General features: G+C 43.1%; 1 protein-coding gene across 4 annotated transcripts in view; it reads left to right on the plus strand.

Annotated features, from left to right (window-relative positions):
* PTPRA (protein tyrosine phosphatase receptor type A) overlaps nt 1-26,133 on the plus strand; it is a 233,052-nt gene that overhangs the window by 156,355 nt on the left and 50,564 nt on the right. For 3 of the 4 annotated variants that reach the window (XM_065598358.1, XM_005291495.4, XM_005291494.4), the window contains 4 exons: nt 19,296-19,374; nt 20,875-21,237; nt 22,448-22,468; nt 24,508-24,531. In XM_065598358.1, the coding sequence (XP_065454430.1) occupies nt 19,296-19,374; nt 20,875-21,237; nt 22,448-22,468; nt 24,508-24,531 (487 nt within the window). Of the gene's footprint in view, nt 1-19,295; nt 19,375-20,162; nt 21,238-22,447; nt 22,469-24,507; nt 24,532-26,133 lie in introns of all 4 variants that reach the window. The other variant, XM_065598359.1, reaches the window with a different exon arrangement.

Below are 26,133 nucleotides of genomic sequence, written 5' to 3' on the forward strand. Positions count from 1 at the left end.
GGCTCACCCTATTGCTAACATGCAATGTGGTATCCAGGTGGGACTTCCACACCAATGGAATCTGTTCACTTGAACTGTTCAGGAGAAAGTGAAAGATCCAAGGGCCGTGTTTGACAAGGGTAGGATGTTACTCCCCACACTCTCTTACCCAATGTTCCCTCTCTCCGCCAAGTAGTTTCAGATACCTGTGAGCTATTGCTGAAGGCACTGTGGCTACCCATTGGCCTACAGCATTACTGCCCCCAACAGTATAAAGGTCCTTATTGCAGAAAGCTTTGAGGTTCTCAAAATATGGAGGAAAATAAGGCCAAATTCAGTTCTATTCTGTCAGAGTTGAAGAAGAGGTTGGGATTTCCATTTTGAAACCCAAAAGCAGGGCAGGTGCAACTTCCCTAACTACTAGTCTGGTACAAACCCAGAATGCGGAAACCACAGGATTCTGTGGTTTTTCTTGGTTTCAGTTTGAAAGGCAAAATGCCATGGTTTGGGCTGGGGATTGCTTTGAGATTATGGGTCTGAAAATGAAGTACCTAGCACACTTTGGCAGTATGTGCATTCAGGGGACCAGATTCTCTGCAGGCATAAATGAGTACAGCTCCATTGAATGTCCATTCAATGTGTGGGCTATATTGGCAGAGAGAAAGGAGGGTCAGGACAAAACTGGGAGGCAAGATCAAACCAGTATCTTAGATGCCTATATACAAATGCGAGAAGTATGGGTAATAAGCAGGAAGAACTGGAAGTGCTAATAAATAAATACAACTATGACATTGTTGGCATCACTGAAACTTGGTGGGATAATACACATGATTGGAATGTTGGCGAGGATGGGTACAGCTTGCTCAGGAAGGGATAGACGGGGGAAAGGGGAGGAGGTGTTGCCTTATATATTAAAAATGTACACACTTGGACTGAGGTAGAGATGGACATAGGAGACGGAAGTGTTGAGAGTCTCTGGGTTAGGCTAAAAGGGGTAAAAAACAAGGGTGATGTCATGCTAGGAGTCTACTACAGGCCACCTAACCAGGTGGAAGAGGTGGATGAGGCTTTTTTTAAACAACTAACAAAATCATCCAAAGCCCAAGATTTGGTGGTGATGGGGGACTTCAACTATCCGGATATATGTTGGGAAAATAACACAGCGGGGCACAGACTATCCAACAAATTCTTAGACTGCATTGCAGACAACTTTTTATTTCAGAAGGTTGAAAAAGCTACTAGGGTGGAAGCTGTTCTAGACTTGATTTTAACAAATAGGGAGGAACTTGTTGAGAATTTGAAAGTAGAAGGCAGCTTGGGTGAAAGTGATCATGAAATCATAGAGTTTGCAATTCTAAGGAAGGGTAGAAGGGAGAACAGCAAAATAGAGACAATGGATTTCAGGAAGGCAGATTTTGGTAAGCTCAGAGAACTGATAGGTAAGATCCCATGGGAATCAAGACTGGGGGGGGAAAACAACTGAGGAAAGTTGGCAGTTTTTCAAAGGGACACTATTAAGGGCCCAAAAGCAAGCTATTCTGCTGGTTAGGGGGAAAAAAAGACCACCTTGGCTTAACCACGAGATCTTGCATGATCTAAAAAATAAAAAGGAGTCATATAAAAAATGGAAACTAGGACAGATTACAAAGGATGAATATAGGCAAACAACACAGGAATGCAGGGGCAAGATTAGAAAGGCAAAGGCACAAAATGAGCTCAAACTAGCTACAGGAATAATGGGAAACAAGAAGTCTTTTTATCAATTCATTAGAAGCAAGAGGAAGACCAAAGACAGGGTAGGCCCACTGCTTAGTGAAGAGGGAGAAACAGTAACAGGAAACTTGGAAATGGCAGAGATGCTTAATGACTTCTTTGTTTCGGTCTTCACCGAGAAGTCTGAAGGAATGTCTAACGTGGTGAATGCTAATGGGAAGGGGGTAGGTTTAGCAGATAAAATAAAAAAAGAACAAGTTAAAAATCACTTAGGAAAGTTAGATGCCTGTAAGTCACCAGGGCCTGATGAAATGCATCCTAGAATACTCAAGGAGCGAATAGAGGAGGTATCTGAGCCTCTAGCTATTATCTTTGGAAAATCATGGGAGACTGGAGAGATTCCAGAAGACTGGAAAAGGGCAAATATAGTGCCCATCTATAAAAAGGGAAATAAAAAGAACCCAGGAAACTACAGACCAGTTAGTTTAACTTCTGTGCCAGGGAAGATAATGGAGCAAGTAATTAAGGAAATCATCTGCAAACACTTGGAAGGTGGTAAGGTGATAGGGAATAGCCAGCATGGATTTGTAAAGAACAAATCATGTCAAACCAATCTGATAGCTTTCCTTGATAGGATAACGAGCCTTGTGGATAAGGGAGAAGCTGTGGATGTGGTATACCTAGACTTTAGTAAGGCATTTGATACAGTCTCGCATGATATTCTTATCGATAAACTAGGCAAATACAACTTAGATGGGGCTACTATAAGGTGGGTGCATAACTGGCTGGATAACCTTACTCAGAGAGTTGTTATTGGTTCCCAATCCTGCTGGAAAGGCATAACGAGTGGGGTTCCACAGGGGTCTGTTTTGGGACCGGCTCTGTTCAATATCTTCATTAACGACTTAGATATTGGCATAGAAAGTACGTTTATTAAGTTTGTGGATGATGCCAAACTGGAAGGGATTGCAACTGCTTTGGAGGACAGGGCCATAATTCAAAATGATCTGGACAAATTGGAGAAATGGTCTGAGGTAAACAGGATGAAGTTTAACAAAGACAAATGCAAAGTGCTCCACTTAAGAAGGAAAAATCAGTTTCACACATACAGAATGGGAAGAGACCGTCTAGGAAGGAGTACGGCAGAAAGGGATCTAGGGGTTATAGTGAACCACAAGCTAAATATGAGTCAACAGTGTGATGCTGTTGCAAAAAAAGCAAACATGATTCTGGGGTGTATTAACAGGTGTGTTGTGAGCAAGACACGAGAAGTCATTCTTCCGCTCTACTCTGCTCTGGTTAGGCCTCAGCTGGAGTATTGTGTCCAGTTCTGGGCACCGCATTTCAAGAAAGATGTGGAGAAATTGGAAAGGGTCCAGAGAAGAGCAACAAGAATGATTAAAGGTCTTGAGAACATGACCTATGAAGGAAGGCTGAAAGAATTGGGTTTGTTTAGTTTGGAAAAGAGAAGACTCAGAGGGGACATGATAGCAGTTTTCAGGTATCTAAAAGGGTGTCATAAGGAGGAGGGAGAAAACTTGTTCACCTTAGTCTCTAAGGATAGAACAAGAAGCAATGGGCTTAAACTGCAGTAAGGGAGGTTTAGGTTGGACATTAGGAAAAAGTTCCTAACTGTCAGGGTGGTTAAACACTGGAATAAATTGCCTAGGGAGGTTGTGGAATCTCCATCTCTGGAGATATTTAAGAGTAGTTTAGATAAATGTCTATCAGGGATGGTCTAGACAATATTTGGTCCTGCCATGTGGGCAGGGGACTGGACACTCTGACCTCTCGAGGTCCTTTCCAGTCCTAGAAGCTATGAATTCAGTGGTGCTTTGGCCATTTATGCCAGTGAAGACTTTGGCTCATGACGTTCTCAAATTCTTCCACGGTTGTGATAACATCAGTACAGCGCTACCATAACTGACAATGCTGGGAACGCTAGTGCAGTCTTCAGGTCTTATTAATCACAGTGTCAGTGAACCCCATTTGCAACATGTCTAGACAACATGATTGTCTGTCCTGTCCTCAGTGTTGTTAGAATTGGTGGAGCTGCACTTGTGCTAGTGCAACAGTGAGAGAATTCCATAGATATCTCAATGAATACAAGGGTTCAGGGAGCTATGTAAGTAATAGAGGTGCAGAACTAGACAAAGGGTACCCCTGATACTTCCTGAATTTACCCCCGTGAGTTTTGCACAGCTCTCCTACCCAGCTCACTTGGGCTGCTTTTCTCCTCTTTCCTAGTTTCTGTAATAAAAACAAACACACACCCTTTGCTGCTCTGTACCCTGAAGTCTTCTGAACTTTTAACCCTACTGATTTTGATCCTGGTCCTCTTCCCAACCTTGCTAACACATGATGTGAATCCCAAGTCTGGTTTGTCTGACACTAGAGATGGAAGCAATGCAGTGTGGGGTTAAATAATGTGACACCTACTGAAAATGACAGCCTGCTCTAGAAGTTCACTTCAATTTAAAGCCTGTAACAAAAGATTACAGTTTTAAATGACATCCTTGTGGAAGAAATACTGCAGAATAGAATGACGGGCATTTGTTTCCCTTTTGAGTCCCAATTGTATCACATTTTTAACATGTGGCGAAATTGAAATACTCATCGGTTGAGCTGTGCCAAAAATCACTGGTTGTAAACCTTAGCAACAGTTTTCTGTTTTGAGTCCCTTCATATCTTTATTCTATTGTGGGAATCACTATTTGTTACTATGCCTTGAACAGTTGAAAGGCTGATGTAGAAGTCCTAATTGAAAACATCACAGTTAAACTCGGCTTTCTTGGTGGTAGGTGGAAACAGGGTATGACTTATTGGCAGTATTTTCAAATGTGGGTGCTTAAAGTTAGTCATCTGAATTCATATTGTAGGCATTTAAATAAGCAGTTAGTTTTTTTTTCAGAACTTCTGAGTACTTGTGGTTTTTCTTGAAGTCGGTGGCACTGCAGGTACTTTGAAGTCAGTGTGGTTATTCCAGACTTTTATATAAGGGTAAATGAATTCAGAATCTGGCACAAAGATCCAGGAATTTTGTTGCATCTTATATAGGTTAACTGACAAAAAATTAAGTTTTAACTTGCTTTTCACCCTCTGAGCTGATTGTCACGGTTTCAAGGCAACTGCACCTTTGCCCTTTCCCTGCGGTCTGCTCCAGGAATGCCCTCTCAGGGCTCTAGAAGTCACCTCTTTCTGGGAAGGGACGTGCATCCCGCTCCCTCCTGACCCAGGGTTTTAACCTGCAGTGCCCTTGTACTCACTGTGATTCTCCCCAAGCAGGTTTGACATATGTCCAGCCCTACTCTTTGCTTTTTCTCTAAAAGGTCATTGACACAATTTCACAACAACCAAATAACTCTTCCAAAGCAGAGTACATTAAGGACAAAAGCATACAGAAAAAATATAAAACAATAACAGGATCTAAATGCTTTACCAGTCAGTCCTATGGAGACCCTGACAAATTCCCATCTTTCCAGCCTTTCGGCAGGATTGGGTCTTCCGTTGGACAAAAGGTCAAATCAGTTTGCTGAATCAAAATGGGGTGGTACTTCTCTGGAGCCGTGTACAATGCCGGGAACTGCAGTAATCACCCCTACAGTTTTTAGTCCCTGAAGGTACTGTGGTAATGGAGTGGAATACAATCCCGAACACACAAGACACAGAATATTCATAAATTTCATACAATAAAGTCCCTCAAAATACCCTGTGTGGTTGCAATATCTGTCATGCTGAACATTTACCTTTGCACCTTGCTCAGATTGGGTGGTGAAATGAGACCTGGGTTAGTCTAAAAGCCTGCCTGCTTAGATCTACAGTGAAGCTGTTTTCTTTAATAAATGTTTCCTATAGGACCGTGATTCCATATATCATGTGAAAGGGGAGCATACATCAGTAACTCTGTGTAAAAATTCACTGTGGTTTTCATTCTAATTTTGTCCCTCCACTTCATGCAAATGCTTGAAAAAGGACAATTTGGCCCTAAATACTTAAATTTCATATTTGGCTGTCTCAGGCTGCCAGAGAATAGGATTATTTCCTAGTCTGAGTTCAGGGTCACAATCCTGCATTGGCAGAAAGATGAGCTGCATGAGAAAGATGATTTGTATGTGTGAATAGGCTTTTCCCAAGTTGTAATTCTGGGAGGATAAGGATAAGAGGTGCTGGTCTTAGCCTCAGACGGTAGGCGTGTGGAAAAAGCATTGCTTGTCCCATTGTCTCCTACTGGTCACTCCAAACCATTGCTGTGCTCTTGAATGAGGTTGCAGGTCTTGTGCTTTAGTGTAGCTGTCTCTTGAGCAGGGGAGAGGCGATTAATGGGGAAACTAGTTAAGTGGGAGATGAGCCACAGAAGGAAAATTGAGGAGTCTAGTCTGCTCTGTCCAGGGCTTTGGAGCTGTGCTGCAGCTCCGCTCCAGGTCCAGGCAAAAACCTGCAGCCCCACTTCTCCGGAGCTGCTCCACGCTCCAGCTCCGGGCTCCCCTCCAAAGCCCTGGCTCTGTCTTCTTTCTGTGGTGTATATCTTGCCTTGATTAGGAGTGCTGGGCTGGGCAATCTTGCAGAGTGTTTCCATCCCTAACTTCTATATCTTTCTGAACCTATCTTGAATTTTCTCAGAGTTCACCTTTATAATGGGGCAGGAGGCAGAATGAAATGTCCCAGATTGCTTGGCAGAGCAATGCAGCATACTTTGGTCTGCTGCTCAGACAGATTCCATTTTCTGTCATCATGAGTCATGTCACCTGACTCAAGAAAGAAGAAAGCAAATGAATTCATAATCAGTTGACAATATGCAGATAATATGAGTAATCACAGAGATCAGGGAGAGGTAAATTCCCGCTATAACCTCCAGCTTTACTCCCTGCACATCACGTCACTTGGGAGACTGTTCCACAGTCTAGTGCATTTGGCTGTCAGGAAGCTTTGTCATATTCCTCTTTTTAATCTCATCCTGTTACTTCTACATCTGTCCCTTTTTCCATCCTAAATTCCACAGCCTCTGGGGTGTTTCACCCTTCATATATTCATAGCCTGTTACTGTATCCCAATATTCTCACTGCTAATTTCTTAGCCAAATGCTACATATTAACTCTTTCGGCGCTTGTCTACATATGAAAGTTCTGGAATATGGCAGGGTGTGGATATTAAAGAGTAATAGAATAACTCCCATGGGTGAACACTCTTATTCTGGAATAAGAGTGGCTATTTCTGCATTAACTTAATCCAATTTTTGGATTAAGCTAAACCAGAAAGGGGCACTCTTATTCCATAAGAGTGTCCACTGATGGACTTATTCACAAATAGCTTTACAGTATAACTCTCTACGTGGACAAACCTTCAGGCTTTCCTCATAACTCAGTCCTCCCTCCTCAATCATTTCTGTGGCTCTTCTCTAAACTTCCTGTAGTTTGTCCATATCTTTTTATTAACAAATTTCCCAGACACTCCAGATGTGACCACACTAAAGTCTCATACTAAGGCTAGTAAACTGTCAAAACTTTTACCTCCTCCTATAGTTACAGCCTAAGCCCACTGTTTTCAGTAGGATTATTATTTACTTACTGTTGTATTGTGGCAGCCCGCTAAAGAATTCATTTAGGCGGGGCCGCCCGGGAGGCGGGGGAGCAAGTGGGGCAATTTGCCTCGGGCCCCCACTAGAGTTTTCAGGGGCCCCCACGAGAGTTTTCAGCGGGTCTTTGGCGGCAGGTCTTTCAGTGCTGCCAAACACACCCGGAGTGAGTGAAGGACCCGCTGCCGAAGACCCGGAGCTTCTTCTGCTCCAGGTCTTCAGTGGCAATTGGGCGGCGAGGGCTTCTTCCGCTCCGGGTCTTCGGCAGCGGGTCCTTCACTCACTCCGGGACCCGCCGCCCAAGTGCCCCGAAGACCCCAGGCCCTCTGAATCCTTTGGGCGGTCCTGCATTTAGGGTTGGAGCCCTGTTTTGATGGGCCATCTGGTTCTTAAACTTTGGTCAGTGTGCTGTCTGATTACATGATGCTGGCTCTTGGCCTTGTTCCCAACTGTTAAATCACACTGAGACAGCGAACAGTATGTTACATACTTCCGCAGTTTTACTTTCCTGTGTATGGTATGTGGGGATGGTATGTGATTGTGAATGGAAGGGGAGATGGTCTATGCAGTCATGAGCAGGAGAGGAGTTTGTCCACATGACAATCTCTCAGTTAAGATATGGTCCATGCTAGGGAAATGTTTGAGAATCCCAGGGCTTGCTGCTGTGCAAACACATAGGAAAACACATTCCTTGTCCCAAAGAGTTTACGGTCTGATGTCGCACTGTTGCTGCTCCTTTACCAGAGTACCCCAAGATAGCACATATATGACCCTCCTGTACTGAAAGCACTGCACCATTTCTGCTTTAACCCACCCCAGTTGATGTGAAGTAGCTAGACTGCAGAGAAAAGAGCCGTTACTTTAATACAAACTAATTAACCTAATTGTCATTAATCCGATGTGCCACTACAATCAGTGGTTGAGTGCTGATTGGATTATTAGTAATCAATAACAGCACCATTGATTAATTGTCAACTGATAATTGAATAGTTCCTGTTGGTTTAATGGATTTCCACATGGCTTTAGATCTCTAAAAGATGCCTGTTGTGTTAAAGTGAGGCTGGCAGTTTTTACCCCCTTTCTCATCATATTACTTTTTTTTCCTTCACAGTAACTTTAGCTAAAATGGCAGGTGCCTTGTGGTTTTGGAGCTGTTATATCCCTGGGAAGTTGCAAGTGACTAATACGTAGGTTTAGTAACAAACCTGAACTTGTATCTTTCAAGTTACTTATATGGCCCTCATAGCTATGTGTATGAGCCCTCACAACCTCCTCTGCAAAGTAGTATCCCATTTTACAGCTGGGGAACTGAGGCATGGGTAGATGAAGTGACTTGCCCAAGATCACACACGAAGTCTTGAATGAGCTGGGAGTTGAGCCCAGGTCTCACTAGTCCTGTGCCTTTCCACTAGACCACCCTTTCATATGCTGTCCTTAGCTATTGCTTATATTGAAATCTTCTAAAGGAGAAAGACACTGCTTCTCCAAAAATGTTGACTTTCTTTTAAATAGAAGAAGAAATAAAGACATTAAAATGCTTGAGAGCTCTTATGGTCCAGGTCAACTACCACTAAAAAGCATCCTCACAAAAGATGGTTTCCTTGGGAGTGACCTGAATTTAGTCTGTAATAATGACACATAAATGTTGTTTTCTGACATGCCGTTTCTTGTGCTTACAATTGTAATGCAGTTAATGTGGAGCCTTGAGCGAACTGAAATGTATCTTAATTAGCAATCTCTGATTTCCCAGTTTTGTAATTAGCAATCTTTGGTATACCAGAAGTGTTGCTGTGGCAACAGGGAGGAAATTATCAAGTGGTTGCTGCTCTATATCAGGTAAATTATTATTCCTTGTGTGCACTGTGCTTTCTTAACAAAGCTGTTCTAGGGGGCAAACTGCCTTCTTCCTGTTATCATAACGGTGTTTAGCATAGATTTCAGTGTAGTCAAGAGCCACAATTAAGCATCCTTTACATGAGAGAGTGCCTTCTAATTGGAGCTTAGCTTCTGTAATGGGATTTGAAAGATGTCAAATGTGCACGGTATCCTCCAACAGTTTTATTTTAAAGGTGAGGCATGATGGCTATCGTGATGCTTAAACTTTATTGGTTGCTCAGTTATATGGCACTCCTTAGAGGGAAGATCTTGAGTACTACAGCATAGTAATTGGGGCCGTATAATTACCTAGATTGGTGCTGCAATCCCCCTCCTACACCCAAACTCCCTCCCTTTTAGTTAACCGGCATTTTTCACTTACTGGCACCTCCCCATTCCTCCCAACGTGCTGGATAAAACAGCTTTTACTGTACTTCCATGCTGTAATTAAGTTGCCCCTGAACCTTCTCTTTGGTAAGCTAAATAGATTGAGCTCCTTGAGTCTGTTACTATAAGGCAGATTTTTTTTGATCCTCTAATCATCCTTGTGACTTTTTTATGAACCCTCTCCAGTGAATCAACATTCTTCTTGAATTGTGGGCACCAAACTTGGCACAGCAGATTGCATCTGTGCCAAATGCTGGGGTAAAATAACCTCTTTACTCTTGCTTGATAGTCCCCTATTTATGCCTACAAGATTGCATTAGCCCTTTTGACCACAGCATCGCACTGGGAGCTCATGTTCAACTGATTATCCACCACAACTCCCAAAACTTTTTCAGAGTTGCTGCTTCCCAGGATATAGTCCTCCAATGCTGAAAGTATGGCCTACATTCTTTGTTCCTAGATGCATATATTTACGTTCAGCCATATTAAAACCCATATTGTTTGCTTGCATCCAGCTTACCAAGTGATCCAGATAACTCTGTATCAGTGCCCTGTCCTCTTCATTATTTACCACTCCCCCAATTTTTGTGTAATCTGCCAATTTTATCAGTGATTATTTTGTTTTCTTCCACATCATTAATGAAAATGTTAAATAGTACAAGAACCAATTACTGTGGGACTCCACTAGAAACAGATCTGTTCAAGGATGATTCCCCATTTACAATTACATTATGAGACATATCCGTGAACCAGCTTTTAATCCCTTTAATGTGTGTCATCTTAAATGGAGTTAAAGCTGGCTAATTAATAGCCCTAACATCAAGGCAGTGCAAGGAGTTAAAGGTCCCGGGTCTACAAAGTTCCTGAGTACCCTCAATGCCACTTCTCTTAATGGGCCTAAATATGGATTTGGCTGCCTAGATTTAGGCACCTAAACAAAAACCCCATTTGTTTGTTTTTAAATGTCCTGAACTTCTGACACTCAATTTCCACGTCTGTTAAATGGGCTAGTAATATTTCCCTACCCACAAGGCTATTATGAGGTTCATTTGTTAATGCTATGCATTTTGTGATTGCACTCATAGAGAAGGCTCAAGAATTACTGTTCTCTCAGAATAGCTTCATGTCTCCCCATCACCTCCATGTTGTGATGATTCTGCCTCCTACTCAGTGAGGTCTCTGATGCGACCAGTGACCTTGATGTAATGATTACTTGGGCATTCTCATTACACTGACTTGTCAAACTGAAGTATGCATTAGCACTTATTGGATAGTGATCCTCGGGGAGGACCAGTGAGCCTGGAGCTTGTGATGGGGCTCCTACAGTACTACTTAGTGTGCAGTGTAGTAATGTCCCACAAAATGCAGGATGTTAACGGTGTCCCCCAGACCCTATTCTCTGCTTCTCTGGCTCTGCAGACTGGCATTTATCTGCAAGGATACTTCTGAAGGTCCCAAAATAGAGTATGTTTTCACCCCTCAGCTCACAGAGAGCCTTACATCTGTGGTCTTAAAGGCCCTTACAAACATTAATGAATTTAATTAAACCTTGCACAGCATCTTGGGAATAAACAAATAATATTGATGTGCCCATTTATAGTTGGCGAAACAGAGACAAAGGCTGTTGTCACTTCCTGTGGCAGAGCTAGAGAGAACAATAACATTCTTATTCCCAGGTCTAGTCATGGAGCAACATTCCTTCCCTAATCGTGGTCCCATTAAAGATAATTTTCTGCATTTAGGGCATGGCCCTTGGCAGCTGGAGTTTTATACTGTGTAATGCTTATGTATTATTATTATTGGGAGGCATTGTATTAAGTGCCATATGTACACATAGTATGAGATAGGGCCAAAGAAGCTTACAATATCATTTGGCAAGAGAAAGGAAGTGCTGTTGTACAGATAGCGGACAGAGGCACAGAAAGATTGTGACTTGCCCAGGATCATTCAGGAAATTTGTAGCAGAACCAGAAATTGAACCCAGATCTCCTTGAGTTCCTGCCTGGTGCCTTAACCACAAGCCCATCCTTCCTCTCCATGTAGCATGTGCTGTAATTGCTGTAACTCGCATGGAAGTGATCTGCTTCTACAAAAGCAAAAATAAAATGAGGTGAGCTTTAGGAAAGGGCCAGTAATTGTTGCGATTGCTCATCCTTTCTATTTACTGTGGAATGCAAATGGTAAGGAGGGGGGAAATGATGTTTGGTGACACATCAAAGGCCTAGTTTAAGCTGCAGAGATCTACACAGGGAGTTAGTCAATCCGTATTAATGTACCCAAAAAATGCACCATAGGATTTAAAATAAAAATGAAAAATTGCAAAAATCCCTTGCTTCTATGACAGTGAGAAGGTTGCTACTTTGTTTTGGTTTTTTTAGGGAGAGATCCCTCTCTAATGAGAAATAATAGTAAAATCCAAAGTGCAAAGGCTTCTGGAGCTTCAGTGCGGCATTAGGAAACAGAGAGAGAGAGAAATAAAGTTGCCTCATACAAAGCCCCATTTTACAAACTGCTGACCATCTCCGGGGGCGCAGGGTCTGGAGGTCTGGGGGCTGCCCGGCAAACCATGAACCCGGTAGTGCTCGGGCAGCTCGGCTCTTCAGCTGCACAGAGCTGAGGTGTCTGAGGGGGGGCAGCAGCAGCCACCGCCGTGGGGGAATCCGCCTGCAGCTCCCCCCAGACACCTCAGCTCTGTGCAGCTGAAGAGCGGAGCTGCCCGAGCGCTACCGGCTTCACGGTTTGCCGGGCAGCTCCCAGACCTCCAGACCCTGCGCCCCCAGCCAGGCGCTTCCCCTCCCGGGCTCCGGCTGTGCTGGGGAAGAGCCCGGCCGGGAGCACAGGGTCTAGGAGCTGCCCGGCAAGCCGTGAAGCCGGTAGCGCTCGGGCAGCTGTTTTGCGTGGCTGGGAGGGAGGAGGGGGAATGCGGGGCGCTCAGGGGAAGGGGCGGAGTTAGGGCGGGGAAGGGGTGGAGTTGGGGCGGGGCCAGGGCCCCGTGGAGTGTCCTCTTTTTTAAATGTTTATATATGGTAACCCTACGAAAGCCAATTGAGATGTGGGCCCCATTGTGCTAGGCACTGTACAAACATAATAATTTCCTGCCCCACAGAGCTTGCAATCTAAATAGGCAAGTCAGACAAAGGGTGGGAGGAGAAACAGTGACTCACCCAAAGTCACACAGTAGGTTAGGAGGATGGGGAAAGCTGGGAGTAGAACCCAGGTCTCCTAATTCTCGGGCCAGTGTCCTATTCAGTAGACCATGCTGCCTCCCATAATGGCATGGACACGTGTGCCATGCTAATAAACAAGTGTCTGGTGGTAGCAATCTGTGATCACCGCTACTTCCAGGGGCTCTGTTCTCCCCCTGTAGGCTATGGGTAATTGCTATGGAGCTCAGTGTGAGTTATGTATAGGAGATACTAGAAAGGGAGTGTCCCTGGGCTGGATTTCATTTGCTGACCTATGGTTGAGCTGCTCTTTTTCCTGTACCATTCATCTGAGCCATGTGGTGCCTCACAAAGATATTTTTGAGGGATGTCAGTCATCTTAACAGTGTCTACTTCCCTCCACCGCTCCCTGTATTCTGTAGCTTCAAACTGCAGTAGTGCTATTGTAAGCTTTACTGTATAACAGTGTAGGGGATCTGGTATTCCCTGCATAGTCTCCATTCCTGAGTCTGGCTCTTTAAATGCACATGGCTGTTATCTAATGTAAATATGGAAATATTTCAGAATAAATTTTTAAAGCCGCGTTACAAAGCTGAGAACATTGACCTTTTGGAAATGATTTTCAGCTGGTGCAGTCCCTGTCGCTTTCCCCATCTCTCCTGCTCCTGCAGTCTTGCTAACACTTATTGCGGAGGTCTGGCGAAAGCCATCTTACAGTCGGGTCCTTTTTTCTCTGGTGGATCCAGAGACATGACGTCAGGGTGTTTTTCTGTGAAGCACACAGGATGTTGCAGCCAGCCAAGAGCTGTGTTTATGTTGATAACGTTACAAGTATTTCCTCTCCGTTTCCGAATCAGCAGCAGGAGGAGGAGTGGGGGCGGGGAGGCTCAGATTGCTCTGGCTTTGGGGAAGGATGCATGAGGCCTTTTCTGTTAAGAACTCAGCACAGCACTGTCATTTATTTATACTTCATTTGGGAAAAGGACTTATTTAAATAAAGGGACGGGAGAGATCCTCTAAGGGACAAGACTGACTTGCAAAGGTCTCATACTACATGGGGTGCTCTTTGTTGTTTTGCACCGTGGATCATTTTTTAAGGTGATGAAACAGCTTTGGCAAATGATAGTTGAAGACATTAGCAGCTCCCAAGCCTTCTATTCAATGATCTATCTGAGCATTTCTGAACCCTTCTCCTCCCTGTGCAATCTGCTTGAGATTCAACAAACTTTTTTTTTTTTTAAACCTACGTCAAGGGGGCTGTTAAAGCATACAGCTGCATTACCACTGATGTAATCCTAAACCATGTCTGAGCCCTGTTAGCTAACTAACTCAGCTGTACAGGCAAGGCGGGACTTGCATCATTTTGTCTTTTAATGGCCTTTCTAGCAATTGCCCACAGGGCCATTCCAGGAATTGGTGTGTGTCTTTGATGTAAGTGCCTGTAGCCCTCATCAATACAGTGATAATGGCTATGTATGGAGAGCATTGTCTTTGCTGTCATTGTGCAGTCTGATTTCATTCCTGTCTTCAGTTAGTGAGGAATCAAAAAGAAAAAGACAAGTGCCTTATGAACCTCATTCTACCACAGGAGGAGGCCGCCTGATCCAGTAGATAGGATATTATGCTTGGATTCAGGACTCCTGGGTTCTGTTCCTGATTTGTTGGGACTTTGGAGAAAATTTCATCTCTCTGTACCTCAGTTTCCCCATCTATAAGATGGTGATAATATGTAAAGCCCTTTGAGATTTATGGATTAAAACCCCTACATAAGTGGTGGTAGTTAAGATTATATCTGATAGCATATTGTCAAGAGAGGAAGTATCAGAATGAGGAAGTAATTGTTTGCAACCAGACTTCATTCAAACTCCAAATGAGGATGTTTTAGGGCAGGTAGAAGAGCTAGGGACTCCGTGTAGTTCCTTAGGAACTTCGCTACTGCTATTGATTTTACTTGGAAGATGCTTAGATACTATTGGTAGGCAGGACTATAAAACCTTAAGATACATATCCAGTTTTATACATTCACCCACATACCTGAGCTGTTGGCAGCAAGAGACTGAGAATCTGAACCCATAGGTTCTGTTTCTGCTCTGTCACTGACTTACTGAGTGACGTTGGGCAAATAATGCCATTGTTCCTTCATGGAGTATGCTTAGGCGTGCAATGAGAAGGTATCCAGTTTATGGAAAATGGGAACAGTCCAAAATTTCTTTCTGTTGAAATAAGAAGTGGTGGCGGGAGGTGCAATATACACATTTTCCATTGATCAGTGAGATATGGGTTGCATAGAGAGACTTGAAGAGCAGAAATCCCATGTGAGTACTAAGTGGTGTTGTTTCAGTGTGAATAGGAAGCCTCCCAGATACAGTGACTCATCTGTTCATCTTTGTACAAAATGTTACTCTAAATCCAGTGTTAGCATATGCGAGTAAATCCCAAATGTGTGTTAAAAATGAAAGGTGGGGAAGAGGAGAGAGACTTCCCTATCTTATTTGCCAGAAATAAACATCTCATCAGATTATCTGGTGGAGGAACCACATACCTTGTAATCTGTGAAAACTCCAGAGCTCACAGGTTGCCCTGCTGGGGTCCTTTTGACTGCCCCCGATCTTTAATCATGCACCTCTTAACAAGTGTTTGGAGAATTCATTTTCCAGCAGCTGAATGATTATGGCATGTGGGGTCTGCCTTTGTGGCCAAACCCAGGTTGAATTTTAGCAGCCATGTATGTGCTCTTCTCCGGAGAGGCACACTAGTGTATGGGTGGAGGTGTGAAGTTGAGGCTAATTTCACAACATGGATTTGTCAACAACAAGCCATATCAAACCAGACTAACTTATTTCTTGGACAGGGTTACTGGCCTAGTGGATAGGGAGAAGCAGTAGACATGATATCTTGATTTTAGTAAGGCTTTTGACGCAGTCCCACATGACCTTCTCATAAGCAAATTAGGGAAATGCGGTCTAGATTAAATTAATATAGGGTGGATGCACAACTGGTACAACGACCATACTCAAAGTAATTATCAATAGTTCGTTGTAACTAGGAGGACATATCTAGTAGGGTTCAGTGAGGGTTGGTTCTGAGTCTGGTACTATTAAATATTTTCATTAATGACTTGGATAACAGAGTGGAGATTATGCTTATAAAATTTAGAGATGAAACAAAGCTGTGGAGGGGTTTCAAGCACTTTGGAGCATAGGATTAGAATTCAAAATGACTATGACAAATTGGCTAATTGGTCTGAATTCAACAAGATGAAATTCAATAAAGATAAGGGCAAAGTACAGGGGAGTCGCATCTTACGCGGGGTTTAGGTTCTGAAGTCAGCACGTAAGGCGAAAATCACGTATAGTCAAACGTTCATTGAGTGGAATGGCGGGTGGAATTGCCTGCACTACAGGTACAGTATTTAAATTGTTGTTTTTCTCGGTTTTTTTTTGGTTTGCCAAGTGCATATAGTTAAAATCAGGTATGTTAAATGCGCCTATGATGCGACTCCACTTTACTTCACATAGGGAGGAAAAATCAAATGCATAACTACAAAATGTGAATAACTGGCTAGACAAAAGAGCTACTTAGAAGGATTGGGGGGGAGGAGGTTATAGTGGATCACAAATTGAATAGGAGTCAACACTGATACAGTTGCAAAAAGGGCGAATATCATCTTGCAGTGTATTAACAGGAGTGTATGTGAGAGTTGGGAGGTAATTGTCACACTCTAACCAGCACTGGTGAGGCCTCAGTGGATGTACTCTGTCCAGTGCTGGGTGCCACACTTCAGGAAATGTGAACAAATTAGAGAGAATCCAAAGGAGAACAGCAAAAATGATAAAAGTTTAGAAAACCTGACCTATGAGGAAAGGTTAAAAACTGGGCCTGTTTAGTCTTGAGAAAAGAAGAGAATGAAGGGCAACCTGATAAGTCTTCAGATATGTTAAGGATTGTTCTAAAGAGGATTATGATCAATTGTTGTCCTACCTTCAGTAGATATGGACAAGAAATAATGGGCTTCCTCTACAGCCAAGGAGATTTAGGTTAGATATTAGGAAAAACTTTCTAACTATAAGGATAGTGAAATACTGGAATAGGTTTCCAAGGGAGGTTGTGGAATTCCCATCATTGGAGGCTTTTTAAGAACGGGTTGGACAAACACTTGTCCGGGGGCCTGAGCGCAGAGAGCTAGACTAGATGACTTCTTGAGGTGCCTTCCAGCCCTACATTTCTGAATCTGTGTTCCTTCCGCTCTGTCTTCATTACTTGTGATCAGTCACAGACTTGTAATTCATACTGAGAAAAGTAAATGGCTGTGCTTGAGATGGCAGTAATGAAAAAAGTCTTTGTGATGCAACCTGACACCGGGTGGGGTTTTCCTGCTTTTGGTTTCCTTGCAGAATGGAAGCTTGCATGGTTTATGGTGAAGTTTGCTCACATTCACAAACCCTTGAAGTACAGAGAAGCCTGAGACAAAAGCCTCACTCCAACCCCCAGCCCTCAGAAGTTTGGGAAAGTTAGGATCTGTATACAAACAATGTGGCTTAGGACCATCTCTGCTCTGGAATGAAATTGCTTTGCTGTGTGTTTTTTGCATTTAAAATCCTATAGTTTAGCATAGTCTTGGTGTAAACCTGGGGAATCTGTATGCTTCTAGATTCTTCTAGATGCTTCAAGGGAGACGTTTCAGAGTAGCAGCCGTGTTAGTCTGTATCCGCAAAAAGAACAGGAGTACTTGTGGCACCTTAGAGACTAACAAATTTATTAGAGCATAAGCTTTCGTGCCCACTTCTTCGGATGCATATAGAGTGGAACATATATTGAGGAGATATATATACACACATACAGAGAGCATGAACAGGTGGGAGTTGTCTTACCAACTCTGAGAGGCCAATTAAGTAAGAGAAATATTTTTTTTGAAGTGATGATCAAGCTAGCCCAGTACAGACAAGGGAGAAGGTATAACTAGAACAGTTGTACTCAGCATATGATGCTTCTTGCTTTATACCTGTGCTCCAGGATCTGCACTGGTTTACGGTTACATGTGAAAGAGTTGGTTGTAACCCTAAAAGCCTTAAAAGGTTTAGGTTCAGAATTTTTGAGGTCTTGCCTACAATAGAGAATTAAACCAGTTGTACTAAACCAGTTTCAGCACAAGCTGTTCAGTGTATTTGCATTATCCATGCCTGAACCAGTTGAATGCATCCATATTCGCCCTAGCCTAAACCCTTTCAGATGTAATGTTTTCTGGGTAGCTATCCCACAATTCCTGGCTTGGCTTCCAGAAGCAGTGCATTCTGGGAGACGTTGCAAGACCACCAGTTGAACTATTTCAGCTTGCCTCTGTTCACACTGGCACTAAACTGTTTCAGACTGAACTGGCTAAGCTTTAACCAGTTATTAAATCTACTGAAAGGCTAGCTGTTCTAACTGGTTATGAAGCCATTTGGGGAACATTCTTGTTTGTGGATGCAATGTGTTCTAAGTGATTTGCTCTCATGAGGGCAGACCAGGTCGCAGAGACATCATCTTCCCTGTGTGATACCAGAGTAGTTCAGATTACTTGTTTAATCAGGAGGGGCTGGCAGCAGAGTGACTTCAATGAAGGGTCCTTGTCTCTAGAACTAAATCCCCCCATTGGTCCAGCAGAGACTGGTTTTGTTGACCCTTGATTTCTGCAAGGCTTTCTGTGGGAAAAAGAGCTGAGTGGGTGGTACCGGGTGGTGTGAGAGTCCCAGTTTGAGTGGGGCTGGGAGGACCTTGTATTTTGGACATTGTTTCTAGTGTGTTTATGACTTCAGTGTTGTCTGGGTGCCCAGAGCTTGGGATGGGCCCAGATTGAAACAGAGCAAAATAAATACATTGAGAACAGATGTCATAGGAGAAGGGAAAAAATAGGCTGAACATCAAGAGTAAAACCTTCTCTGGCAATGAGATTGCTTAATCAGTAGAACGGTCAGTTAAGAAAAGCGGTGGAAACTTTGTCCCAGGAGACATTGAAAATTAAACTGGACAAATGCCAAAAGCATGTACTACAGGGAATTACCCTGCTATGGAAACTGATGAACTAAATGGGCTCTAGTAGGTCCTCTCCATCTCTGACTTCTGTGAGCCAACTGAATTGTGCTTTTAGATTAATTTACTAGTCTCTAGTTCAGAGGCCTCAGTGAGAAGCAATGTAACTTAGCGGACACTGGACTAGGATTCAAGAGACTTGGGTTCTGTTCCTTCGCTAGCCAGCAGGGTGACCTTAGACACCGCTCTGTTCCTCAGTTTCCCCACTAGTAAAATAGGGGTAATGATATTTCCTTTTGTCAAGCTGTTTAAGATCTACTAGGGAAAAGCTTTATATAAGAGCAAAGTGTTATCAATAACTGTATTGGACAAAGTCATTGAGTCTATTCTGTAGAGTGAAATCCTACAATTGTTCCCTGCATGTGATGGGGCGGAGAGATGGACTAACTAACCATAGTAGTAGGACTTTTCCTTCTCAGTCTTCTATCCTCCTGGATGTGGGAGTGAGTAGTGGTTGGTAATGCACCCTGTGATCGAGCTGATATGGGGAAGTGCCACAGGATTTCTAATACAGCATGTTCACTTTTTTTCCCCAGGTCAACATGGATTCGTGGTTCTTTGTCCTCTTGCTTGGAAGTGGCCTGACGTGTCTAGGTGCGCACATCACTACCTCAGGTGAGACATGTTCATCGCTTCCTCTCCTGGTTGTAAACAGTAGTCGGGATTGAATGAGGAGATCCTCAAATCCTTAGTGACTTACTGCCCTCATCCCCTTAATTACCTGCCATGAAGAAGTGTCTGACAGGAGTTGCAGATGGTAGAAGATGATCAGTATATGGTGTCTGCTAGAAGATAATGCTGGGCCTGCAAACATCGAAGATCCTCACTTATTGTGTTTTTTGTTTGTTTTTTTTAATTAGTCATGCTCCTAGTTAAGGTAGCAAAGGCAGGGGATAATATCTGTCTAAAACATCTGCTCTTCTATTGCCCTTATCACTGCAGTATCTAAAGCCATCTCCATACTGTGGGATTGTGTGTTTTTTGCACTGATGTCGCTACAGTAGTGCAAATCTCAAGTGTACATGTGATGCAAGATGGGGCTTGCATTAGTGCGACATACCCAGTGAGCTACTGGGATAAGATACATTGGTGCAGGCCCTATTGTGCACCAGTGCCGTGTGTTTATATTAAGTGAAGTTCGACTGCAAATTCCCCAAGGCTAAGCAAGCCCTATATGCTGATTAACCAGTCTTACCAATGATCCCACTGAAAAATTCTTCCTTTCCAGACCCTAAGTCTAGTATGTGTTTAGAGACCCTGAGATTGAGTCAATGTGTGTGCACTGGATGCATCTATCACTGCCGATGCATGCAAGGTAATAGGTGCTTTAGGAATACACAGATACTGTATCACCAGGGTTTATGCAAATTCTTTTTAATCCTTGGTTCATTGATTCCATTCAGGTGGACAATCCTGATTGCCTGATGGGGACAGGACAGAAGTTTTACCCCACAGTGTGCTGGCTGGAACCCTGAGGCATTTTTTGCCTTGCCCTGAAGCATTTTTTGGGGGGCACATCCCACCTGACCAAAATCCTGCAGTTGTGGATGATGGACATTGGTGGCCTTTGTGCCTTCCTGTTGGCAATATCCCCCCACTGATCTTACTGCCATGATAGGGAATATAGTGGGAGGTCATCTTTTCCTCCATTCAGATTCTCCCACAGTGCCAAGTGAAACTATATTTGGACTCTGATAACTCAGTGCAAACATTTGCTGGGTCAAATGAAAGCTGAGGTCAGCTGCATTTAATACTGAAAACCTGCCTTTTAAATAATCTGTGGCTGAGAATGAATGGGAAGGATTGAGATTGTCACACATCCCTGGTTGCCTAGAGCCAGACCCAGCTCCCATTGAAGCCATTGGAAAGACTCCCAGGGATTTCAACGGGAGCTGGATCAGACACCTACCAGTCACTGAACTCCTGCGGTTGAGATGCAGGGCCTAATTCTCCTTTCACACCAGTGTTATTTGACTGAAGTCAATGGCGTTACACTGAAGTAAAGCCAGAGGAGAATTGGTCCGATCTGGTGTTCCCAGGTTCAGCTGCCCCAATGCTGGGGAGGGGAAGGAATAAAAGGACATTGGAGGTTATCTTGTGCTTTGTTGCTTCCAGTGCCACCGTCCATAGAGCACACCTCTGCCATGCATTCCACGAAAGCCCCTACATCAGAGCCAGATGGCAGAAAGGGCACTAGTCCAAACAGTCTGAACGCTAGCTCTTCAACAACCGTAGTTACCAAGGCGCCTGGGCCTACTACCATGCAAGCCACAGAGCTCCCTCCGAACACCACTGTCAGCTTGCTGGGCAATGAAAACCGCACCATGAGGACAACTGTGCCTGCACCTGGGTCCACCTCCAGTCCACCCAGCACCACATATTCTGCTGCACAAACAGCTTCAGAAGACATAAAGACAGTGCCCGCAATGGGGAACATCACTATGGCAGTAACTTCTCCAGAAACCATTGTCACTTCAGGTATGGCAAGGACACTTTTCATTCCTTCCTCTTCTTCCCTGTGCTCCAGGCCCCTCGCCCCTTTAATACCTGGCTTTATTCTACTTTCTTCTGTTTCCTGAGAGCATTTGGAAACCAGAAGTAAACTTTTTAGGGCCAGCGCCCCAGCTGATGTAGACTGGTCCCTCTCCATTGAAATGAATGGAGCAAAGTTGACTTACACCAGCTGATGATCTGGCCCTTATACTTAGAAGCCAGGGAAACAAAACTCAGGCTGTGTCCAGGGAAGAACAGTGGTATGTGGCTAAGGCACAGGACTGGGATGCCAAGAGTCCTGATTTCTAGTCCCATTTCTGCCACAGGTTTTGGGCCAGTCACATCACCACTGTCTCTTTCCTCATGGGAAGGAAAAAGGGTCTAGTGATACCCAGTCCCATTGGTTGTGAAGTCATTCTTTAAAAGAACACACAAGCAAGAAAAAAAACCACTGGGATCCTGCTCAGCTGAAGTGCTTTAATGGTCCAAAGGGCAGATATTATCACTACGTATTTGTATTTTGATAACACCTAAGGACCCCAGTCAGGGAGCTAGGGACTCAACGTATGAAAAACACAGTCCCTGCCCCAAAGAGCTGATGATCTAGGTCACAGTTCTGAATGGGATCCAAGAAGGAATTGCCCAGGAAAGGAATCAGTGCCCCCTAGCAGTAGGCACTGAATAAGCAAATAACACAGTGGCAGTCCCTGCTCCAGAGAGCATAAAGTAAAGGCCACTTTTACAAATGTGGCCCTTGATTTCTGTGCTGCAGTTTTTGTGTAAACTGAGAGACTGTGGTTCGGTGGCTAAGGCACTGGCCTGGGGGGCAAGAGACCTGAATTCTTTTCCTAGCTCTGCCACTGACCTGCTGTTTAATCTAGGGACAGTCATTTCATCAATCTGTGCTTCAGTTTCCCATCTGTATAATGAGGAGAATACTTCCTTTTGGGGGAGATTCTCTGTTGTGTTATGCTGTGGGTCTGACTAGATGGTCATAGTGGTCCTTTCTGTTCTTAAAATCTATGATCATATAAAATGGGGAAGACCACTCTGACACACAGGAGGGTTTCAAGCACTTTGTGAGCCACAGATGGAAGGGGCTATAGAAGTGCTGGGGATTGGAATAACAAAGTCTGGTGAAAGAAGTAAGGGTTCAGTCACTGACACTCATTATGGTTTGTTTTGCTTTCTCTAGGTGAGCCATCAAAAGGCCCAGGTAAGCACTTACCATTAGACACTCTTTCTCTAACCTAGGGCCTGACTGGTTTTAACTGAACCCTTGGTTCGATCATTCTTCGTATTAAGATACCATTAATATATATTTTATAAAGGGTTAATAAATGACTGATAAATGTTATATGCATGTTACAGACACAAGTAGCATATGCTATCAATTGTTATAAGCACCACACTAAAAAGTGTTTATAGAGGTTCATAAGCCATGGTTATAAGCAACCTGATGGGACTCAATAACAATCAATTAACAGTTTATTAAAACATCTAGTAGTTTATCAACCCTTTGTAAACTTATTTATAAATGGATTCGTATGGGAAAGTGTGAGCCTTGTTTCTACATGGTTGGTTCTACCTTTTCTGACTCAAGCTTCGTCACTTGTACCATGTCTCTGCCTTGCCGTTCCCAGGAGGGAAGTGGGTCCATGGAAGGAGATGTGGGTGGGTTTTTTCCCTAGCATGAATGTTCAAAAGAAGCTGGCTTTGTAAAAGCTGGAAACTCTGGGAGAAATGCACTTTAAATCTCACTTTGTGTTCCATGAATTATTTGGTTCTTTTATGTTTTGGAAGCAGTACCTGTTCATCCCCTCGCCTCCTTTTCTCCTCCCCACCTCCTCCAGCCCATATGCCATGTGCATGTCACACTGTTTTAAGGAAGACAATTGTTTTACACTGCTGCTGACTTATCAGGAGATACTACAAGTAAGACAAACACAAACAAGGATCACAGAAGTTAGAGGCTGAGAAAGACCTATTAGGTCACATCTGGTCCACCCTCTGCCAGTCCATAGCTGTTCCCTACAGTGCTTTGGCTTACAAGTGTGTGTCTTGAAGGTAACCATTCCTAGAATTCTTGGACCCAGCTTCTTTATTGGATCAGGTCCTCAGCTGATAAAAATTGGCATCGCCCCATTAAAGGCAATGGTACTATTCTGATTTACACCAGCTGAGGATCTGACCCATAGTCTTTAGAAGCATGCATGCACATGGCCACTGTTCTCTGCTGCACTGGTGTAGAATTATGCTCTGCGAAGCTATGTGCAGTCACATTCTTGTCCCTTCTTGTCTTTCTCACTGAGCCTTGGGTGGTTCAAACTAACCTCAAATTTTACATAGCAGCAGCCCCCATTTCAGAGTCTGCTCAGCCTGACAGTAATCTCTGGATTCATCTTCCTGTCTGGCAGCACGTTTTGCTTCATCTTCCACTAGGCAAAGTTAATGGGGCAAGAACAGGACTCCCTCTTAAAGGGGCCATAGAATCATTATGTGCTGAGAAGCTGAGACCCCAGTGTGAGGTTAAGTAGCAATAAAAGTGAACAGGATTCTCAGTGCTACAAGCCAGCATTCATTAGAATGTAATAAAAAGTTTGAATTCCATTTGAAAATGGTATTTGTCATACTTCCACTGTTTACAAACAAGTGATTTCTTTGCCTTAAGAATTTCCTCAGTCTTGTGTGCTAGTTTTACTCCTGTTCTATTTGCCACTGCTATTATATTTTTATACAAAATAATCTTGAGTTCTTCTCAGGTTATTTTTTATAGTCCATTTCAATAGCCATTGAAATCTTTATCTGCCCATCCTTCCTGGACCTGGTGAGTGGTATGTTTCTAGCAATACCAACCCCCAAGTGCTCAAAAATCATGAGTCAGATCTCAAAAACATAAGATCAGTTCAAATGTAATGAGATTTGGAGAAAAAAAAAGTTGCAGTTATTTTATTTGGTTTCTGAGACATTAGGGCTCACTCAAATCATGTTTTCAAATTTTTCTCCACAACCAGAATAGCTAGAAATGTACTTTTTTTCTTGAAATGAAAGCTGAGGTTCTCATGTAATCACAGCACTCCAGCAGATAGGGCATTAAAAGAAGAACCAAATATTGTGAGGCTGGCACTAAAATCACAAGGGTTAATTGTCACAATATTGTTCTGTCTCAATTTCTACCCTCCCCCTGCTGCTTCTTACAATTTGTATTTCTCTGGGGCTAAGGTATTCTTGTTTTGTTCTTTTTTTGTTGTGCAGGTGATTCTGATCAGGAGAGAAGAGGTGAGAAGTTCACATCTCATTGCCATGTTATGTCAGTATACTGTGTATTCCTCTGCTAAGCATGACCAACTGTGCTTTGGGATTTTTTTAATAGTATTTGAAAGAACAGAATGCATTCTTAGGGGCAGGATATTGAAAGTCCTCAGGGGCCAGATTTTCAAGAACTCAGCACCTATTATTGGACTAGATGAGCTCAGCTTCCATTTAGACATCCAAGTAAGGTCCAGATTTTCAGAAGTACTCAGCCATCCAGCAGCTCCTAGGGTGACCAGATGTCCCGATTTTATAGGGACAATCCCAATATTTGGGGCTTTTTCTTATATAGGCTCCTATTGCCCCCCACTCCCTATCCTGATTTTTCACACTTGCTATCTGGTCAGCCTAGCAGTTCCCCATGTGACCATTCTGATCACATTTTTGAAAGTGCTTTCTGCCTAATGTGTCTGGGCTCTATAGAAAATCTGTCCCCTGTTTGGCACCTGTGGATGTTAAATTCTTTTGAAAAAATTACTTCTATTGGGAGTTCTAAACTCTTTTGAAAAATCTGGCATTAGAACCTCCATAGAGCTGGGTGAATAATTTGTATCTATGGGAGCTATTTGAAGAACTTCCCCCTCCTTTTCTGCTTGGGAATTGCCTGTTAATCATGATTTCCCCTAATGTGTTCATTTTTCAAAATTATTTGCCGAATAATTCCTGTGAATAGTTCTTGTTCATGAGCAGATCTGGTAGCAAATAATCAAAATTCCAGCTGTTTTGATTATGATAGGTCATTTGGTCTGTTTCTGTCATGTGATCGGTTGAGCTTAGCTGAGAGACTCAGGTTTCCCACTGGAATATTTGCAATTACAAATTAATTCAGAAATATAGGAATTGCCAGACCGGATCAGACCAATGGTCCTTTTAGTTTGGTTTTCTGTACTTTGAAATTAGCTTTCTGCAGCTATTTTAGCAGTACTCTGTTCAGTGTTTCAACTAGATTAGATTACAAGGTGCTCCAATTAACTTGGTTAGATTTGCAACTCTCATGATGCTATGCACAGTGTAAATAACTAGGTAGATACTCTGTTTCTGCAAATGTTCTTGTCAATAAACATGTTTGCTAGAAGGTTCTCAGAAAGTGAAAACAAAAGGGATACAGGCCAAGTGAATTCATTTTAAAAGTTGGTTGTACACCTATGGAAGCTTTCTGCACAATTCCCCTACCTCCAGCACAGCATGTGTATTATTCAGTGCCCTCTCACACCTGCAGATGCTGAAACAAAAAATTTGATTTACTTTTCATCTCTGCTGCTGTTAATTTATTTTTTGCACTTCACTGGCTTGGACAGTTAAACTAAGCCAGTCAATTTCATTTCCTGGTTCTCAGGGACCAGTGAAAGGTGTTGGTGTTTTAAGTAATGCAAGGGGGATATTTAAACAAATACCCACATTTGTTGAGTTGGGCTTTTTTTTTTTGTTTAAGTCTCATGGAAACGCTTTTGTTCCCATTAGATACAACAAAACATTTTTATTGCCTGAACCTAAATTTTTGCCATCTGTGAGGTTGCACTAAGGGTACCTGAGAGCAGAATTTTATCCTATGAACTAGATCTCCTGTTG

This window comes from Chrysemys picta, chromosome 5, assembly GCF_011386835.1.
Source record: "Chrysemys picta bellii isolate R12L10 chromosome 5, ASM1138683v2, whole genome shotgun sequence".
NCBI lineage: Eukaryota > Metazoa > Chordata > Testudines > Emydidae > Chrysemys > Chrysemys picta.